Source organism: Mytilus trossulus, chromosome 2 (genome assembly GCF_036588685.1).
Source record: "Mytilus trossulus isolate FHL-02 chromosome 2, PNRI_Mtr1.1.1.hap1, whole genome shotgun sequence".
Lineage (NCBI taxonomy): Eukaryota > Metazoa > Mollusca > Bivalvia > Mytilida > Mytilidae > Mytilus > Mytilus trossulus.
This window is the reverse complement of record NC_086374.1, coordinates 80,622,629-80,642,583: the sequence shown is the minus strand read 5'-3', so window position 1 is coordinate 80,642,583 and position 19,955 is coordinate 80,622,629. Positions and strand designations below refer to the sequence as shown.

General features: G+C 32.0%; 1 protein-coding gene across 1 annotated transcript; it reads left to right on the top strand.

Annotated features, from left to right (window-relative positions):
• Positions 1–7: 7 nt before the first annotated feature.
• On the top strand, positions 8–8,683 carry LOC134708111 (uridine-cytidine kinase 2-like). The gene is made up of 7 exons (XM_063568413.1): positions 8–297; positions 2,666–2,825; positions 3,938–4,034; positions 4,612–4,754; positions 6,138–6,235; positions 7,058–7,106; positions 8,187–8,683. Exons 1-7 carry the CDS (start codon positions 88–90, stop codon positions 8,294–8,296), a joined length of 867 nt encoding a protein of 288 aa, XP_063424483.1. The 5' UTR covers positions 8–87; the 3' UTR covers positions 8,297–8,683.
• Positions 8,684–19,955: the final 11,272 nt, after the last annotated feature.

Sequence of the window (19,955 nt, the reverse complement as noted above, 5' to 3'; positions counted from 1 at the left end):
TTGAAAATAACATTGTTGTCGTAAAACACGTGGTTCCAAATCCTAAAAAAGTCACAGAAGAAATTTATGATGCAATAATTGATATACATGATACATTTGGTTAAAATGACTAGATTGAAGCACATATTTATAATTTCTGGATATGCGAAGAATATTTTTCGAAGTTTTACAACAAACAAAGTTTTGAGCATGGCGGCAGTTGCAGATGGTGATGTAGGAGCACTGAAAATGAACGGCATGGAACGCATACCCCGTCCATTTGTTATTGGAGTAGCCGGAGGAACAGCATCAGGAAAGGTTACTATGATAATTCATCTTTTTTTCACACTATGTTACACATAATTATTTGCTTCTGGATCTCAAATATGACCAATTTTGGCACACCATGTTACACAGGTGTGTCAGGCGCTTGTATCAGCTGTATATATGTATAAAGAAGATAAAAGGTTTAAACGACCTTGACTGACTATACAGCCCTTGCAAAGTCGGCCCTGATTTTTTTAGCATTTGAATAATAATTTTTGACAGGCTGTATCATGTGTATATTTTGCAGCAACAGCATCTCTATCAACTAGACTATTTATTGTCGTGTCATATGTTTTCGTATCAACCATATTTGTTTGTTTCGATTGCACACTTGTTCATTGTGGCGTGTGTTTTGGTTTCTATATTTGTAACAACAACATCACTTGTACCATTGGAATGACTACACAATGTACAACATGTACAACGTGACAAATCTACAATCTATGACATATACAAAGTCTATTTTAAAGAACTTTTAAAGTAAGAACTAAAATATGTACATTTGTACTCAAATCAAAATAACCTGTTCATCCATTTTTATTTAATGTTTCAGGGCTCATGCTACCAGGCGACTTGGGCGAAGAAGTCGCTTTCCCGATTGTCACTTCGCCTTCCCCGACCCCTAAAAACGAAGACAAGTTGCCCTGTTGTTTACGATACTCGCTTTCAGTCGCTTCCGTCATCGGACATTTTCAATTTTTACCAAGTTGATGAAACATCAACTTTTTATTGATAATTAAAGAAATTTAGACATTTATTCGATTAATAATCTTATGAAATGAGGTTGAAGCATCGTTTTTGCAGTGTGTAGCAAGTTATTTGATAAAAATACAATTTTTTATCACTTGGTGCACTTCCGAAAGTTCCGGTGGTTGTTACTCGAAAACATACATCAACCTAACTTTCGGCTGCAAAATAAGTTTGTTACTAATCATTTAAACTTGATAAAAGTTGCCCCCAGTAAATGTTCAATCCATTTATTGCATTAAAAACATCATGATCCTTTCCAAATAACTTGTCAACCATCGTTTATTTTTGTAAATTTTCTTACAATCGTCCGCCATTATCCGATTTCTAAACTACGGATCAGAAACGGACCAACTATGACCGAAATCCGTTTTTTTACAAAAATTACTACGGACGCACGGATGGAACAGCTGACAGAAGAATATTGATCCCAAAAGGAAAAATTACGCATTCCACACGCATTAAAAGACTTTTGGTCATTTTGGTTACATCTAAATAAACTCATCATTGATTGGTGTATATAATTTCCTATAATTTAAATGGATTGTTGTAAACTATTGTAAAGTTGCTTAACTCTTAGACTATTACACTAATATCAATATATTATGGCCCAGCTTACCTTTATATCTTTTGATGAGAAACACTGATTTCATACACAAGATAGTTTTTTATTTAATTGTAATTGATATATTATAAATTCTTTACCTTTTTAAAAATAAAATATTTTTTTTTAGTGCTAGACATTTAGTTGGTAGTTTCTCACAAGGACCATAGTGAAATTTAAACAACTTTTAATTTGAAATGTTACTTTAATTGAATACTCAGATATGAATTGAACAATATAAAAAGAACATTATTTACAAATGACCTTTTATACTACAGTAAAATCCAAACACTGTAGCGCACCGCACGAATGAGCACTTTTCTTTCAAATCTCACCACTTCTCCCTATCAGTTTCAAAAAGAGAGGTCACTTCTCCCTATAATTCTGAAGTAGTGTGAGCCCTGTTTTACACCAGTAGACCAGATATAAAAAAATTCTGATATTCTGCAAAATAAGTTTGCTACTTCCATGACTTCATTGAAATCATGTTTATAATTATTGCATACAAAATATCATTTTCCTTTCACAATCAAACTATTATTTTTTTGGGGTAAATTTTTTCTCTTTCACTTTCAGCAATTGAAATATTTGTATGTTTCACAGCTCTGAGGCAGCATAACTATTCTTTGGAAGCTGATCAGCTATGACCAAAACCCATCACATTCTTACAAAAAAACTACTACAGAAACATGATTGGCACAGTTGACAAGATGACAAGATGATCCCAAAAGGAAATAAAATACGCTTTCAATGCATAACGACCTCATTTTCATTGATCATTGATAATGTTAAGGTTATGTGATACTGGTACTAAGAAAAATGTAAAACCTTCATACATGTACTAAACACTTTTATCATGTTTATCATAATAAATTCAGTCATGATATTAAAAAAAATGTTGACGAGACATTTAAGTGTGTACACTCTTTTTTTCTGTCATCAGTTTGTGATTAAATCATATCTAAGTTAGGATGTACTAAAATTAGACATTGTACATTTTTTTTTCAGTCATCAGTATGTGATAAGATCATGTCTCAGCTAGGACAGGATGATATGGACAGAAAACAAAGGAGGGTAGCCATTATAAATCAAGATTCTTTTTACAAAACTCTGAATGAAGAAGAAAAAAAGAAGGCATTAAAAGGAGAATTTAATTTTGATCATCCAGGTACTGTAGTCTGTAATCATGATAATGCTGATATTTATAGATTATCGTTGATTATCTCAACGAGATTGATTTTCTCGCTTGAGCTGGTACAGCGAAAGTGAGAAAAGCAATCGAGTTGAGATGACCAATGATAATCTGTTTATCGCTATTTTACCTATGACGATGTTGTCAATTTCAATGTCAATTTCGTTAGCAACGCCACATGGCCTCCTTAGTTTCTAGCGATAATTTTTCCATCTCAAGCGAGAAGCATGATATGAAAATTATCACAAAAAAGGATCATAGGAAAAATGCACTAAAATAGCGATAATAAATAATCTTCATGATCATGTTGATAATTTTGAATTTTATTTATAATCATTATAAAATTGAATTTAAGTAATAATCATGATTTATTTAATTTTGATCAAATCAGTTATACTTTTAAATACAAGTATTATTTATTTACTTGTATAGCTGATTATTATTTTGGAGGTTCGTGTAGAGTTATATCCCTTTAAATGATGGTTAAATTGTCTTTCGCTGATAGATGTTGTGACTTTTCAAAAACAAGTAAAGGACAGTGAAATTCTCATTGGTCTTTTAATTGGGAAACACAACTAATTTTCAACCCTGAGAGACTGGCCCCTGTCTAGTGAGCAATTCTCTTTACACATTCGTACTTTACTTCTGTGCTGAGTTTGTAGCTTTCTTTGTCCAGGTCTAAAGACAAAGGTAATAAATATTAGCAAATAAGAAAAAAAAGGAAAATCATGTTTTTATCTATTAAATTTTGAGATTTTAACAAGTTTAACTCAAAAATGTTTAAGATGTTTAATTAAAAAAACTTGTATATATATATGTATATGTAAATAATAAGAAAAGAATTTAAGAAGAGATAATTCAAATTTGAAATAAAAGTCTAAAAAATTTACTTCTACAAGTAAATATTACATCTTCAACATGTTGAAGTAAATTATAAACAAGACTAGTGTAAGTATAACCACTGATGGGCTGTGGATACCCATGATATAATATAATTTATAATGTGATATTATTTTTGGTGGAAAAAAATGATGTTTGGATGACTCACTCTCTTATTATATTCAATTATGATAACAAACTCATTTCAGATGCATTTGATTGGGAAAGAATAAAAAATACAATGAATGAAGTTGTAAAAGGACGAAAAGTTATGATACCAGGGTACAACTATGTAGAGAACAAGAGGTATGAAAAATTATCAGCAGGTTTTTTTCCCCACGAATTATAATAAACTAAGATATTAGGTTGTGCAATAAGTATATATATGTCCAGACAAAAAGTTAAGTACATTGTAATAACAATTTATTATATTTAGGTACTTTTGTGTGCCCCATCAAGGTAGGGGCATTATGTTTTCAGGTCTGTGTGTCTGGTCGTCTGTACATTCTTCAGTCTCCTAATTCAGATTAAAGTTTTTGGTCAAGGTAGTTTAAATGAAGTTGAAGTCCAATCAACTTGAAACTTAGTACACAAGTTCCCTATGATCAAATCTTTCGTTTTTTAATACCAAATTAGAGCTAAACCCCAGTTTAACAGTCCACTGAACATAGAAAATGATAGTGCACGCTTCAGATTAAAGTTTTTGGTCAAGGTAGTTTCTGATGAAGCTGAAGTCCAATTAACTTGAAACTTGGTACACATGTTCCGTATGATATGATCTTTCTAATTTTAACACCAAATTAGAGTTTTGACCCCAATTTCACTGAACCTAGAAAACAACAGTGCAAATGAGCTTGTAAGTTATAAGCCATTTATTTTGTAGTGATGAGTCGTGTCATCCAGTGTATCCAGCAGAAGTTGTACTGTTTGAAGGAATACTTGCCTTTGCTGACAAAGAATTGAGAGATAAGTTTCATATGAAGCTTTTTGTTGACACAGATCCTGACACAAGGTTATCTAGAAGAGGTAGATATATGTAGATTTATCTAGAAGAGGTAGATATATGTAGATTTATCTAGAAGAGGTAGTTATATGTAGATTTATCTAGAAGAGGTAGATATATGTAGATTTATCTAGAAGAGGTAGATATATGTAGATTTATCTAGAAGAGGTAGATATATGTAGATTTATCTAGAAGAGGTAGCTATATGTAGATTTATCTAGAAGAGGTAGATATATGTAGATTTATCTAGAAGAGGTAGATATATGTAGATTTATGATTATGACAGTATTCATGGTATTGGTAGTGAACAACATTTTGTAAATTGTGTTGAAAATATGTTGTTTAAATTTTTACCAGTTCTAAATTTCTGAAATACGTTGTAATATTTCAAAGCGGAAAAGGTTTTGATATAACTAGGGCCTTAAGCAATCAGCTTGTCAGTCTGTCTTGTTTAATAAAAAATGTTTCCTGCTGTGTCACTTTAAAACCCCTTGTAGTTTGTAGTTGAATCTTTCCATTACCATTTGTTGCTTTCTACACTGTTGCATACAGTGTACACTGAAAAAAATTATTCTGAGTGTAGTATGACGTCCATTATCACTGAACTAGTATACAATTTTGTTTAGGGGCCAGCTGAAGCACGTCTATGGGTGCGAGAGTTTCTTGCTGCATTGAAGACCAATTGGTTGCCTTTGGTTGTTGCCTCTTTGACACATTCCCCATTTCCATTCTAAATTTTAATTGTTGATAATCATGGTAAAACAGTTGAACTGGTATTAAATACCATGAATTTGTTAATATTCTTTGGATACCAATTTTTGTTGATTTCATGGGGACAGGAGAATCAGGAATTTAAATGTTCAACAAATTAAAAATTTTCTAAAGGAATGAATGCAGAGTTTGCCAAAACCATGAATTTAATTATCCACAAATATTCAAGTTTTCCTGAAACCACTAAAATAAGTACCCACAGGCCACAAAAATAAATCAATTCACAGTTATTAATTTCATGCCTATCACAGTTGTAACTAATATTGTAAAATTTAGGATATGCTGTATGATACCCAATGAGACAACTACGTACCCACCTGAGACTAAAGGTTGAGGATGTAAACATAAGTCACCATATATATAGCCTTACATAAGAATATAGCAGGATTGATCATGTTCCAACACTCAACCTTCCCTAACATGATACAGGAGTGTAACAGCACAAGTTGCCACAATTGAAGACTAACTGTAAAAATTAGTTGGAAATGATTTATTTTATCAAATTGATTCAATTGCAAGCACCAATAAAAATTATATAAATAAAACCTTGACTTAAAGTTAAAAGAATGCAAGCAATGACAACGTTGTGATGTATACATGTATCATTACTTATTAAAGTTTTATTTCTTCATTAGTTTTACGTGATACAAGAGAAAGAGGAAGAGATATAGAACAGATTTTACATCAATATACAACACTAGTCAAACCTGCCTTTGAAGAATTCTGTTTACCAGTGAGTAGATATAAGTGTTTGAAATGCTTCAAAATGAGTGTTTTTTTTTAATGATTTTATTTTAAAAGTATGAAAAAAAGGAGATGTGGTTAATTGCCAATGAGACAACTATTCACCAACTGTAAGGCCTTTAACAATGAGGAAAACTAAAACAGTAAATTTAAAGTTGGCTTTAAAAAGTGCTGACGTGTAAAATGTGAACCAATGAAAACTGAATTACTTCCACCACTCTTAAGTATGTGACAGGTTTCAAGACTGAACCCTCCCTCCAATCTGGGACAGTGGTGTAACAGCACAACATAGATTGTGTAAAGCTTAAACAGCAGTCTGGATGAATTGATATCTAAAATGTACCTTGTGCTGAAAATTTAATTACTAATAATAGTTTGAATTTTTGGGTTTCAACAAGTGAAAAAAGAGTGACGATATAGTATCTTGTACTGTTGAAACATCAATATATTATTTTTATGTACATGTATCAAGTTTTATCCTTGAACGTGCATGGTGATTTTGCACTTTTATGTTTTGTGTAAATAACAAAACAATGTTTTAATTCTGATGTTTTATAATTGTATACAACAGTCTCTTATAGTTATTTTGAGAATGGCACATGCATTCTAAATTGTTATATTGTGTACTTGATATTATATTGTGTTTATACTTGTATGTATGTGATGAGACTTTAATAAACTATTGAATCTGAAACTACTGCACAAAAACCCTAAACAGACATAGTCTTAAATTTCCTTAGATTTGAATTGTTTTTTTATTATCTATGCCTCATGATATTTCTGACAGACATGTTTTTTCCTACTTTTATAGACAAAGAAGTATGCAGACGTAATCATTCCAAGAGGAGCTGATAATACAGGTACTCAACATGCTCACTACTCATATTTAATCACTGTTTTTAAAATTTAGGCATTATGGGTAATATTTTTAAATGTCAGTTTTTAAAACTTAGGCATTATGGGTAATATTTTTAAATGTAAACAATGTCCTTAACAATTGATGTTTTATCAATGGTATAATAAATTTGATAGAGATAAAGATACCTAGTGGGTGAATAAAAATCATACGTCATATATAAATGGAGTGGAGTGGGTTAATAAAAATCATAAGTCATATATAAAGGGAATGGAGTGGGTTAATAAAAATCATAAGTCATATATAAAGGGAATGGAGTGGGTTAATAAAAATCATAAGTCATATATAAAGGGAGTGGAGTGGGTTAATGAAAATCATAAGTCATATATAAAGGGAGTGGAGTGGGTTAATAAAAATCATAAGTCATATATAAAGGGAATGGAGTGGGTTAATAAAAATCATAAGTCATATATAAAGGGAATGGAGTGGGTTAATAAAAATCATAAGTCATATATAAAGGGAATGGAGTGGGTTAATAAAAATCATAAGTCATATATAAAGGGAGTGGAGTGGGTTAATAAAAATCATAAGTCATATATAAAGGGAGTGGAGTGGGTTAATAAAAATCATAAGTCATATATAAAGGGAATGGAGTGGGTTAATAAAAATCATAAGTCATATATAAAGGGAATGGAGTGGGTTAATAAAAATCATAAGTCATATATAAAGGGAATGGAGTGGGTTAATAAAAATCATAAGTCATATATAAAGGGAGTGGAGTGGGTTAATAAAAATCATAAGTCATATATAAAGGGAATGGAGTGGGTTAATAAAAATCATAAGTCATGTATAAACAGAGTGGAGTGGGTAAATAAAGATCATAAGTCGACATATAAAAGAAGTGGAGTGGGTTAATAAAAATCATAGGTCATATATAAATAGACAACACTAAGGCAAAAATGAAAACAACAAAAATAAACCAGAAAACTAAAGATTATATATTGTTATTTTTTTGTAATTTTACTTTTTGTAACATTCTTTTAATCTTTAAAAAAACCTTAATGGCTATGTTTATATTTTTCAGTGGCTATAGATCTGATTGTACAGCATATTCAAGAGTTATTAAGACCAACAAAACAGTCAGTTAAAAGATTCAGACATAACTCTGATTCGTTTGTGGGACGACCACATTGATCTTGTATTTTAATTTATAAATATTGGGATATCTTTACTATTTGATGGATTGGAGGATATGTAGTAAATCAACAGAATTCTGCATTTATCAGTTATCTTAATGAATGAAATACTTCATTAAGCAGTTTTAATAATGAAATTGTGCAATTTTTAGAAATTTTAGTAGTGTGTAAGAAATATATTCTAATATGAATAGATGAGCCTTATTAGTATGTTTTTGAAAGTGAGAGAGAGAAACAGATATGAAATGAAAAAAATCATTAATAAATTTGAGAATGGAATTAAGTATGTTTTTCAAGAGGTGAAGTAGGAAAAGGGGGTTAAATAATGCTTGTGTTTCAATCAGAAGGGGTTTTATTATGTTTGTTTTTTTAAATTGTGGTATATACACTACAAAAGTCAAAAAGTCTGAAAAGACCAGTTTTTGTCTGAATTTGCATGAATTTTTACTTGACATTCTTAATTTGTCTGCATAATTTTTGAAAATTCTTGACATAGTATTAGTTTGTCTAAAAAGGTTCTTGATTTTTCTTGACAAGTGTCTTGACAGTATTAACATTGTCTTAAAATTTCTCGACACTTCCTGTATCATCTGATAAGAGTCTGGATTAGTCTCAACCAATTATTGACTGTCTTAAATTTGTCTCGATCTGTCTTGACATATTCTTGACATTCTTAAGAATGTCTGAATTTGTCTTGACATTTTCTTGACATTCTTAATAATGTCTGAATATGTCTTGACACATTCTTGACAGTATTAAATATGTCTTGACACTATCTCAACAGTATAAATTTTGCCTGAACGGTTTATGAAATCTTTTGGGTTTGTGTGGCTAAAAAAAGAGGAGGGGGGGGCTTTCGTGTTGGTCCAAGAATTTGTTCTCGTCTTGATTCAAACTCTATATTTTTAGAACAACCCAAAAACATTTTTGTTTTATATTTGGGTGTTGAGTTTTATAATTTTTTGTCAACAAAAAATTGTGATAACGGGCTCCTTCCTGAAAAAAAAATGTTTAGATCTATATTATGTATGTTTGTTTGAGACCAATGAAATTATTGATTAAAAATTATAAAATTCAACACTCAAATTTGAATTGTAAATAGAAATCATTGATGGGACCCATTATGAATACTTTTTTTATTATTATTCCTGGAGTAGATAATAATTTTCTTTTAATCTTTGGAATGTTTATGGCAGGTCAACTGATAAGTTGTATGGCTGATTACAGGTAAATCAGTAATTTCTATTTGACAGTTGCGTGTATTCTGGGGTGTGTTATAAATTAATTTCATGGGGAACATCCTGTCCATGTATAATACTTAATATATATTCCAACAGATGGCATTACACAAATTTTTCTTCTGTTAAATGAATGATTTTATATCATCATAATTGGCTATTTCTATAAACCACATTTTTGTACAATAATTATTTACCATATTAACATTGGATATTATGAATGTAGAGTGAAATATGTCTACCATATGATTGGTTTTAATAATGTAATTAATAATTAAAATTTAGGAATCAAAATTTGTATTTTTTACAAAAAAACACATTTAAATTGTTTTATATCAACACACCCTCATTTAAATTATTTTATACATTAGATTTCGTAGCCATATTTACATTTGTGAAACTATTTAAATACCCAAATTTTCAATTTTTTTACATGCCAAACTTCATATTTGTTGTAAGGAATGTAACTTAAAAACAACAGTATATTATGTAAAAAGAAATAAAGATTAAGGTTATATTATGAATATTGGTCATGATTTGTAAAACTCAGAACTGTCAAGTAAATTTAAGACACAATTCAAAATGTTCAGACTATGTCAAGCCAAACTGAGAAAGAATAAGAATGTCGAGAATATGTCGAGAAATTTCAAGACAGTATTCAAATGTCAAGAATTTGTCAAGAAATTTTAAGACCATATTCAGAATGTCAAGAAAATGTCGAGTAAATTTCATACAAATTTGATATAAATGAGAATTTGTCAAGAAAAATTAAGACACGAGTCATACTTTTGGAGAATGTCAAGTAAAAGTTCATGCAAATCAAGACTCAAACTGGTCTTTTCAGACTTTTTGACTTTTGTAGTGATATTAGTGCTATAAAATTACTTTTAACATCTCCGTTTTGCTGAAAGTTTCAAATATAACCTTTAAGTTCAGTTCATTTCTTCAGGCACTGTCAAACTGGTAATTATAGAGGCAGTTTAAACCTGCATTTGTAAAATACAAAAATGTCTAAATTGAAAAGGTGTATTATAAAAAAATTTAATGTACTGTAAATTCAGAAATTATTATGTGCATTTAATTATGATTTTTGAAGAATCCAAAAAAATGTGAAAACAATTTGATTTCATGAAAATCTGCATACCGTACATATATATATGTATTAGATATCAGAATTTGAGTTCTTATTTTTGTGATAATCACCAAGGTCCAGTATTGGCATTAGGGCTGTTCCAGAAAATACTATGTCCCCCCCCCCCAGGGACGGCACTTTTTTTTAACACCCAGAACCCACAGAAAGAAAAATTAATTAGAACAGCACTCCCTTTGCATTTTGGTATTTCAAATACAACCACCCACATAATATTTAAAAAAATTGCCTTCCCTGGGGGGGACATAGTATTTTCTGGAACAGCCCTTAATAGAAACATCACAATAGTTTCTGAATTTACAGTATATAAGTTCAAGTGTCAATATAAAACTGTGGCATCAATATGAGATACTCATCATTATCATCTATCATGGACATAAACAGGCTAAAGGTTTCACACATAATTATAACTTTTTCTGGCTTGTCTGGGATGTTGAAATTTAGTTTTCAATACTGTCAATGGTATGTGTGTAATTTGTTTTCAAGGGTCACATGTCAAGGGTCACACATCAGGGTTCACATTTGTATCGTTGAATTTTCTGTAAATAGTTGTGTTCTGTGGATTAATTTATTTTTATGGGTAACAATTTTTGTGGTTTAAGAAAAACTCACATTTTTGTTGATATTTAATTTGGGGGTTTTGTCAAAGTCTGCATTCATTCCTCTAGATTTTTTATAATTTGTTGAACATTGAATTTCGTGGTTGACTTGTACTCACTTAATCAACAAAATTGGTATCCCACGAATATTAATGAATCCACAGTAACATGTTAATTGTCACAGGTTAAATTAAAGGGTCTAAAATTGAAGTCTTCCTTTTCTGAATTATGATATTCTTTATATTGCTACTTATTAATATCATACCTGAGTTTATTTATGTTCCACATCCTGTTTAAATTGTATTTTATTATTAATTTATTATTAGCACAAATACATTTCTATTTTCATTTTGGGCATAATTTTGTATGATCAACATGTGTTCATTGTTGTTTGTATGTCAAGACAAATGGGTGAGCCTGCAATAATCAGAAATATGATTTTAATACAATGAGAAATTTAAAATTATTATTATTTTGATTAGTCTCCACTATTAATTTAACTCTTGATAGTTGCAGATATTCATTGCAATGCATATATGCAACAGTCGAATTCAACATTGAAGATGGCAGCTCCTCAAAAACAGGTGTATTGTTATTAATTAAATACAGTAGAATTAATTAACCCTTTGGTAAATAATACAGATGCAAACTTTAGAGGTTACTATTGTAATAAGAAGTTTTGTTTTATAAATGATACCTCACTTCCATTTTATTTTTTTGTTTTTAAATGCTTCTTCCTGTGGTTTGTTTGACACAGGTCTGTGTTTATGCAGGCAATGCTACGAGAAAACATAACAACAAATGTGAGTGATACAGAAACTATTAATTTTATATCAGTTGATCTGAACTGTATCTCGGTTGTTTCATTGAACATATTTTAATTAAAAACTGTAAAAGATCATCTGTTGTTTTGTTTTAATTATTTAAAATACAAAATCATGCATGGGAGACAATTAAAAACGTTTACAGATTCGAAGAATTGTCTTTCTTTATTCCTTGAATTAAGGAGTGCTGCATCACAGGGGGGTAACTTCCTATTATTGGGTATACGGGGATGTGCCAAAAATATGGGTCATAATTTTGCGAGATTTTATATAAAAATGACCCTCCTTTTTAATGACATCCTATATTAAAATGCATTCACATTTGATAACTGTATATTGATTTGGGGTATGATCAACATATCATATATAAATTCAATCTATTCTTCTGCAAATCTGATTAAATGAAATGTGCACCTTTCTGCATGGAAGTATTTGACATTTAAAAATATCATATATATTTTAAATATTGTATATAAGTATAGGTCATTCTTTCTTAAATATTTATATAACTATAGGTACTGAATTTCAGTGAATGTTATATTAAAATGGGTACGTTTTTTGAGGCAAAAATGGCACACCCCTACCAAAAAAACATCGAGTTCAAGGTCAGATAAACCAACAGAGAAAAAAATACATCTACATGTGTACCTTACAATAATTCAATACACTAAATATAGTTGACATATTGCATATAGTTGCCAAGAAACAGACTTAACCAAGAAAACTAAACATTGACCAATGAACCATGAAAATGAGGTCATGGACAGATGAACCATGCCAAACACATGCACACCTTATAATCAATCTATTGGCTAGAGGTATAGGGGGAGGGTTGAGATCTCACAAACATGTTTAACCCTGTCACATGTTTGCGCCTGTCCCAGGTCAGGAGCCTCTGGCCTTTGTAAGTCTTGTATTTTTTTAACTTTTAGTTTCTTGTGTACAATTTGGAGTTGATTATGGCGTTCATTATCACTGAACTAGTATATATTTGTTAAGGGGCCAGCTGAAGACCTGTTGGTGACCTGCTGTTGTCTGCTCTATGGTTGGGTTGTTGTCTCTTTGGCATTCCATTCTCAATTTTATTAAGTATAGTTGATCTATTGCTTATAGTATATAAGAAACAAACTTAATCATGAAAACTTAACATTAACCAATGAACCACCAAAATGAGGTCAAGGTGAGATGATACCTGCCACACTGATATAAACAGCTTACAATCCTCCATTACAACAAATATAGTTAACCTTTTGCCTATGGTTTAAGAGAAAGAGACCAAAACACAAACACTTAACACTGTGCAATGAATCAGGAAAAAATCATAAAATATTTCCATACACCAAGTATGGTTGACCTATTACATATTGTAATAGAAAAAAAATAAAACCCCCAAAAACTAAACATTAACCAGGGGACCATGAAAATGAGGTCAAGGTCAGATGACACCCGCCAGTTGGTCATTTACATGGTACAATCATTCCATACACCAAATATAGTAGACCTATTGCATACAGTGAAATTGATGACAATAATGAAATCATGGGTGAAAACATAACTGAAATTTGGGATAACATCAAGGACATTTATACTAAAACAGCTGAGAAAGTATTGGGTTTAAAGAACAGAAAAAGAAAACAGTGGCTGTCAGACAAGACTTGGGAAAACATCAAGGAAAGGAAAGCCATAAAAATAAAACTTAATGCATCTAAATCTAACAGATTGAATCCCAAATTGCAATCAGACTATAGAGATAAAGACAAAGAAGTTAAACTAGAGGCTCTAAAGAGCCTGTGTCGCTCACCTTGGTCTATGTGAATATTAAACAACGGACACAGATGGATTCATGACAAAATTGTGTTTTGGTGATAGTGATGTGTTTGTAGATCTTACTTTACTAAACATTCTTGCTGCTTACAATTATCTGTATCTTTAATGAACTTGGTCAAGTTAGTTTCAGTGGAAAATGATGGTGAAAATTGTTAAAATTTGACTATAAAGGGTAATAACTCCTTAGGAGGTCAATTGACCATTTTGGTCATATTGACTTATTTGTAAATCTTACTCAGCTGAACAATATTGCTGTTTACAGTTTATCTCTATTTATAATAATATTCTAGATATTAACCAAAAACAGCAAAATTTCCTTCAAATTACCAATTCAAGGGCAGCAACCTAACAACGGGTTGTCTGATTCATCTGAAAATTTTAGAGCAAATAGATCTTCACCTGAATAACAATTTGACTTGTGTCAGATTTGCTCTGAATGCTTCGGTTTTTTAGCCAAAACTGCACTTTACCCCTATGTTCTTTTTTTAGCCATGGCGGCCATCTTGGATGGTTGGCCGGGCCATCAAACTCATTTTTCAAACTAGATACCCCAAAAATGATTGTGGCCAAGTTTGGTTAAATTTGGCCCAGTAGTTTCAGAGGAGAAGATTTTTCTAAAGATTACTAAGATCTACAAACAAGAGGCTCTCAAGAGCCTGAATCGCTCACCTGAATTTTTTTGGTTTAATCTCTCATCAATGATTATTTTGGCTTTTCAATTTATTTAAATGTTCTTTGAATCGTCCTATTTTCTTCAAAAGCAAAAAAAAAATCATTTTCTCCTATGTCCTATTTTAGCCATAGGAGCTGTTTCTTAACATACAAGGAAATGAAATATAAAATTTATACTAGATACTCTGAAACTCTGAAACTCATTTAGCCTAAGTTTGGCTGAAATTGATACAGCAGTTTCAAAAGAGAAGATTTTTTAAAGTAAGTCAACATGATGAACAAATTGTGAAAAAAGTCTTTAAAGGGCAATAACTCCTAAAGAGGTCAATTGACAATTTTGGACAAATTGACTTATTTGTAGATCTTACTTTGCTGATCATTTTTGCTGTTTACAGTTTATCTTTATCTATAATAATATTCAAGATAATGACCAAAAACTGCAAAATTTCCTTAAAATTACCAATTAAGTGGCAGCAACCCAACAATTGGATGTTTGATTCATCTGAAAATTTCAGGGCTGATAGATATTGACCTAATGAACATTTTTACTCCATGTTAGATTTGCTCTTAATGCTTTCGTTTTTGAGATATAAGCCAAAAACGGCATTTGACCCCTATGTTCTATTTTAAGTAACGGCGGCCATGTTTTTTGACGGATCAAAAATCAAAGCACACACTTTGTGCAGGATAATCTAAGGAACAATCATGCTAAGTTTTAACCAAATCCATTCAATAGTTTCAGTGGAGAAGATTTTTTAAAGTTAGCAAATATGATGAACAAATTGTGAAAAATTGTCATTAAAGGACAATAACCCCTTAAGGGGTCAATTGACAATTTTAGTCATATTAACTTATTTGTAGATCTTACTTTGATGATCTTTTTTACTGTTTACAGTTTATTATTATCTATAATAATATTCAAGATAATGACCAAAAACTGCAAAATTTCCTTAAAATTACCAATTAAGTGGCAGCAACCCAACAATGGTTTGTTTGATTCATCTGAAAATTTCAGGGCTGGTAGATCTTGACCTAATGAACATTTTTACTCCTGTCAGATTTGCTCTAAATGCTTTCGTTTTTGAGATATAAGCCAAAAACGGCATTTGACCCCTATGTTCTATTTTAAGTAACGGCGGCCATGTTTTTTGACGGATCAAAAATCAAAGCACACACTTTGTGCAGGATAATCTAAGGAACAATCATGCTAAGTTTTAACCAAATCCATTCAGTAGTTTCAGAGGAGAAGATTTTTTAAAGTTAGCAAATATGATGAACAAATTGTGAAAAATTGTCATTAAAGGACAATTACCCCTTAAGGGGTCAATTGACAATTTTGGTCATATTAACTTATTTGTAGATCTTACTTTGCTGATCTTTTTTGCTGTTTACAGTTTATCTTGATCTATAATAATATTCAAGATAATGACCAAAAACTGCAAAATTTCCTTAAAATTACCAATTAAGTGGCAGCAACCCAACAATGGTTTGTTTGATTCATCTGAAAATTTCAGGGCTGATAGATGTTGACCTGATGAACATTTTTACCCCATGTCAGATTTGCTCTAAATGCTTTCGTTTTTTAGATATACTTAGTAAGCCAAAAACTGCATTTGACCCCTATGTTCTATTTTAAGTAACGGCGGCCATGTTTTTTGACGGATCAAAAATCGAAGCGCACATTTTGTGCAGGATATACTAAGGAACAATCATGTTAAGTTTCATTCAAATCCATTCAGTAGTTTCAGAGGAGAAGATGTTTGAAAAATTGTTAACGACGACAGACGACGACGACGACGACGTCGACGACGGACGCCAATTGATGAGAAAAGCTCACATGGCCTTTTAGGCCAGGTGAGCTAAAAATGGTTACAAATTTACTATAAAGGGCAATATTCTAAAGGGGTCAACTGACCATTTCGGTCATATTGACTTATTTGAAAATCTTTCTTTGCTGAACATTATTGCTGTTTACAGTTTATCTCTATCTATAATAAAAAAATCAAGATATTAACCATAAACAGCAAAATTTCCTTAAAATTACCAATTCAGGGGCAGCAACCTAACAACAGGTTGTCCGATTCATCTGAAAATTTCAGGGCAGATAGATGTTGACCTGAATAACAATTTGACTTGTGTCAGATTTGCTCTAAATGCTTTGGTTTTTGAGTTATAAGCCAAAAACTGCATTTAACCCCTATGTTCTATTTTTAGCCATGGCGGCCATCTTGGATGGTTGGCCGGGTCGTAGGACACTTTTTTTAAACTAGACACCCCAATGATGATTGTGGCCAAGTTTGGTTAAATTTGGCTAGTAGTTTCAGAGGAGAAGATTTTTGTAAAAGTTAACGACGACGGAGGACGCCAAGTGATGAGAAAAGCTCACTAAAAAGGGGCAAAGAATGATAGGAGAAACTATATTGAAGAACTTGCAAATGAAGCTGAAGGAGAATCAAAGCATGGAGAGCTTAGTGTAGTATATAAAATAACTAGGCAGCTCTGTGGAAAGTCCAGGAATAATGATGCACCAGTACTATCCAAAGAAGGGAAGCTGCTAACTACAGACAAGGAAAAGTTAGATCGTTGGGCAGAACACTTGAAAACTATCCTGAATAGGGCTGAAACCAACAATGATATACCAGACATTCAACCGTTTGGAGATGCACTTGAAATAGACACAGAAGCTGTATGCAAAGATGAGATCCAAAAGGCAATAAGACAACTGAAAAATGGTAAATCACCAGGCATAGATAACATCAGTGCAGAATTACTAAAATCAGACATACAATCACAAGTGAGATACTACATTATCTATTTACCAACATATGGATAGATGAAGAAATACCAACTGAATGGGACAAAGGAATTATTATAAAACTGCAAAAGAAGGGAGATCTGAAACTTTGCAACAACTGGCGAGGAATATCACTACTTTCAATCCATAGTAAGGTATTCCTTAGAGTCATCAAGAATAGAATAACTGATTCCATTAACAGTAAGCTGTGTGAAGAATAGGCAGGTTTTAGAAATAATAGAGGCTGCATTGACCATCTATTTACCCTCCGAAACATCATAGAACAATCCATAGAGTAGCAGAACAAAATAGTACTAAACTTCATTGACTTCCAAAGAGCATTTGACAGTGTTATAAGAGAATATATCTGGGACATACTAAGAGCATATGGAGTACCATCGAAAATAATCAAGCTGATAAATATATTCTACGACAAGTATGAATGTAATGTATTACACAATGGACAGCTTTCTGATTGGTTCTCAGTGGATACAGGCGTCTTCTCAGTGGATACAGGCGTCAGACAAGGATGCATAATCTCTCCTCTACTCTTCTTAATAGTTGTTGATTGGTGTATGTGATCAACCTTAGGAAATGGAAACACTGGGATAAGATGGACACTCAACTCCTTTCTTGAAGATTTAGACTTTGCAGATGACATTTGCTTACTATCCAGCAACAGAGCACAAATGCAAAAGAAAACATCAAGACTGAATAATATGTCAAACAAACTTGGGCTCAAAATAAACATTGAGAAAACGAAAGTCATGTGAATCAACGACCAATCAAATACAATTCCAATAAAGATTGGATTCTTAAACATAGATGAAATAGAAGACTTTACATACCTCGGCAGCGTAATAAGCAGTGATAATGGGACCACCAAAGACATCAAAGCAAGACTGAGTAAGGCTAGATCATCCTTTTGTCTACTCAAACCAATCTGGAAATCGTCATCCCTTGCAAGAAACACAAAACTCAAAATCTACAACAGCAATGTCAAGTCTGTACTGCTTTATGGATCAGAATGTTGGGAGAATTATACAAACTGACTTCAACAAACTGGCTGCATTCCACAATACCTGCTTGAGAAGAATATGCAAAATCTTTTGGCCAAACAAAATATCCAATCAGGAACTATTCAAACTGAAAGCACAAAGAGACATAAGAGACTAAATAAAAACAAGAAGATGGAAATGGATAGGCCATGTCTTAAGGAAGGAACCAGCAAACATCGCTAAAGTGTCACTGAGGTGGACTCCAACTGGCAAGAGGAAAAGGAGGAGACCAAAAGAAACATGGAGAAGAACAGTGGAAAGCAAGATACAGTAGGTTGGGATGTCTTGGCCAGAAGTAGAGAAGAAAGCACAAGACAGAGTGTTATGGAGAGAGCTAGCGTCAGCCTTATGTGCATCAAAGCATGAAGAGGATTAAGTTAGTAAGTAAGTAAGTATTGCACAGGGATCTCCATGCATGAAAATTGAACCATGGAGGAACTTTCACCATCATAAACTGTATCTACGACGTACAGTGTAGCGCGATGTAATGCGTTTCATCCCAGATTCCCTCCAAATAAGGATAGGTGAACATGCTAGTTCATTGCTTATTTGAATTATATTTATTTGATATATTGTTTATCTTCAGATAATATTCTCCTGTCTGGTTTGTTGATCTACCTGTACAAGCTCAGGTACAAGTGATTAGCGATCTTAATCAGGTTATCCCTCAGGCGTTAGAACTGTATTGGATTATACTATAAAAAAAGCCTAAGGGTTATGCAATTACATGCATTTGATTAAAATTGCTAATAAAATGGCGTCAGGCTATAAAAACGATCACAGTTTTGAAGGATGGCGGAAGACAATTGAACGATGGCGTGCGTCATTTAACGATGGCGCAAGACATTTGAACGATGGCGGGGCGCCATCATTAAACAGGCCATGGAGATCCCTGATTGCATACAGTATCAGGAAAACAGATCTAGACCAAAACACAAAAACTTGACAATAACCACTGAACCATGAAAATGAGGTCAAGGTATGATGATGATTGCCAGTTGGACATGTACACCTCACAATCCTTCCATACACCAAATATACTAAACATATTGTGTATAGTATCTGAAATATGGACTTGGCCACCAAAGCTTAACCTTATTCCCTGAACCATAAAATGAGGTCGAGGTAAAGTTAAAACTGTGTGACAGGCATGAAAAACTTACAAGGTATGCACATACCAAATACACTTATCCTATTACTCATAATAATATTCATTACAAAAAATCTGAACTTTTCTTTCATGTAGTCACTGAACCATAAAAATGAGGTCAATTATAATGTGACAGACAGAAACGTCGTAACATAAGACATCTATTTACAAAGTATAAAGAATCCAGGTATTTCTCCTCCTTAAATATCAAACTTTTAAGAGGTAAGTTAATTTTGCCGCCATATGACCTATGTTGAGATTTTTGCGACAAAAGTTGCAGGCTCGCCAAAAAAATTGCTGTTTTTACACAATAAAGTGTGTGCTGAATATGGACACACCTTTGCA

Bases quoted from the DNA above. Each gene is read 5' to 3' on its own strand.
- LOC134708111 (XM_063568413.1), top strand. From the start codon at position 88: ATGATACATTTGGTTAAAATGACTAGATTGAAGCACATATTTATAATT. The intron at 4,755-6,137 runs GTAGATATATGT...TTTCTTCATTAG, and splicing joins CACAAGGTTATCTAGAAGAG to TTTTACGTGATACAAGAGAA. The intron at 7,107-8,186 runs GTACTCAACATG...TATATTTTTCAG, and splicing joins AAGAGGAGCTGATAATACAG to TGGCTATAGATCTGATTGTA.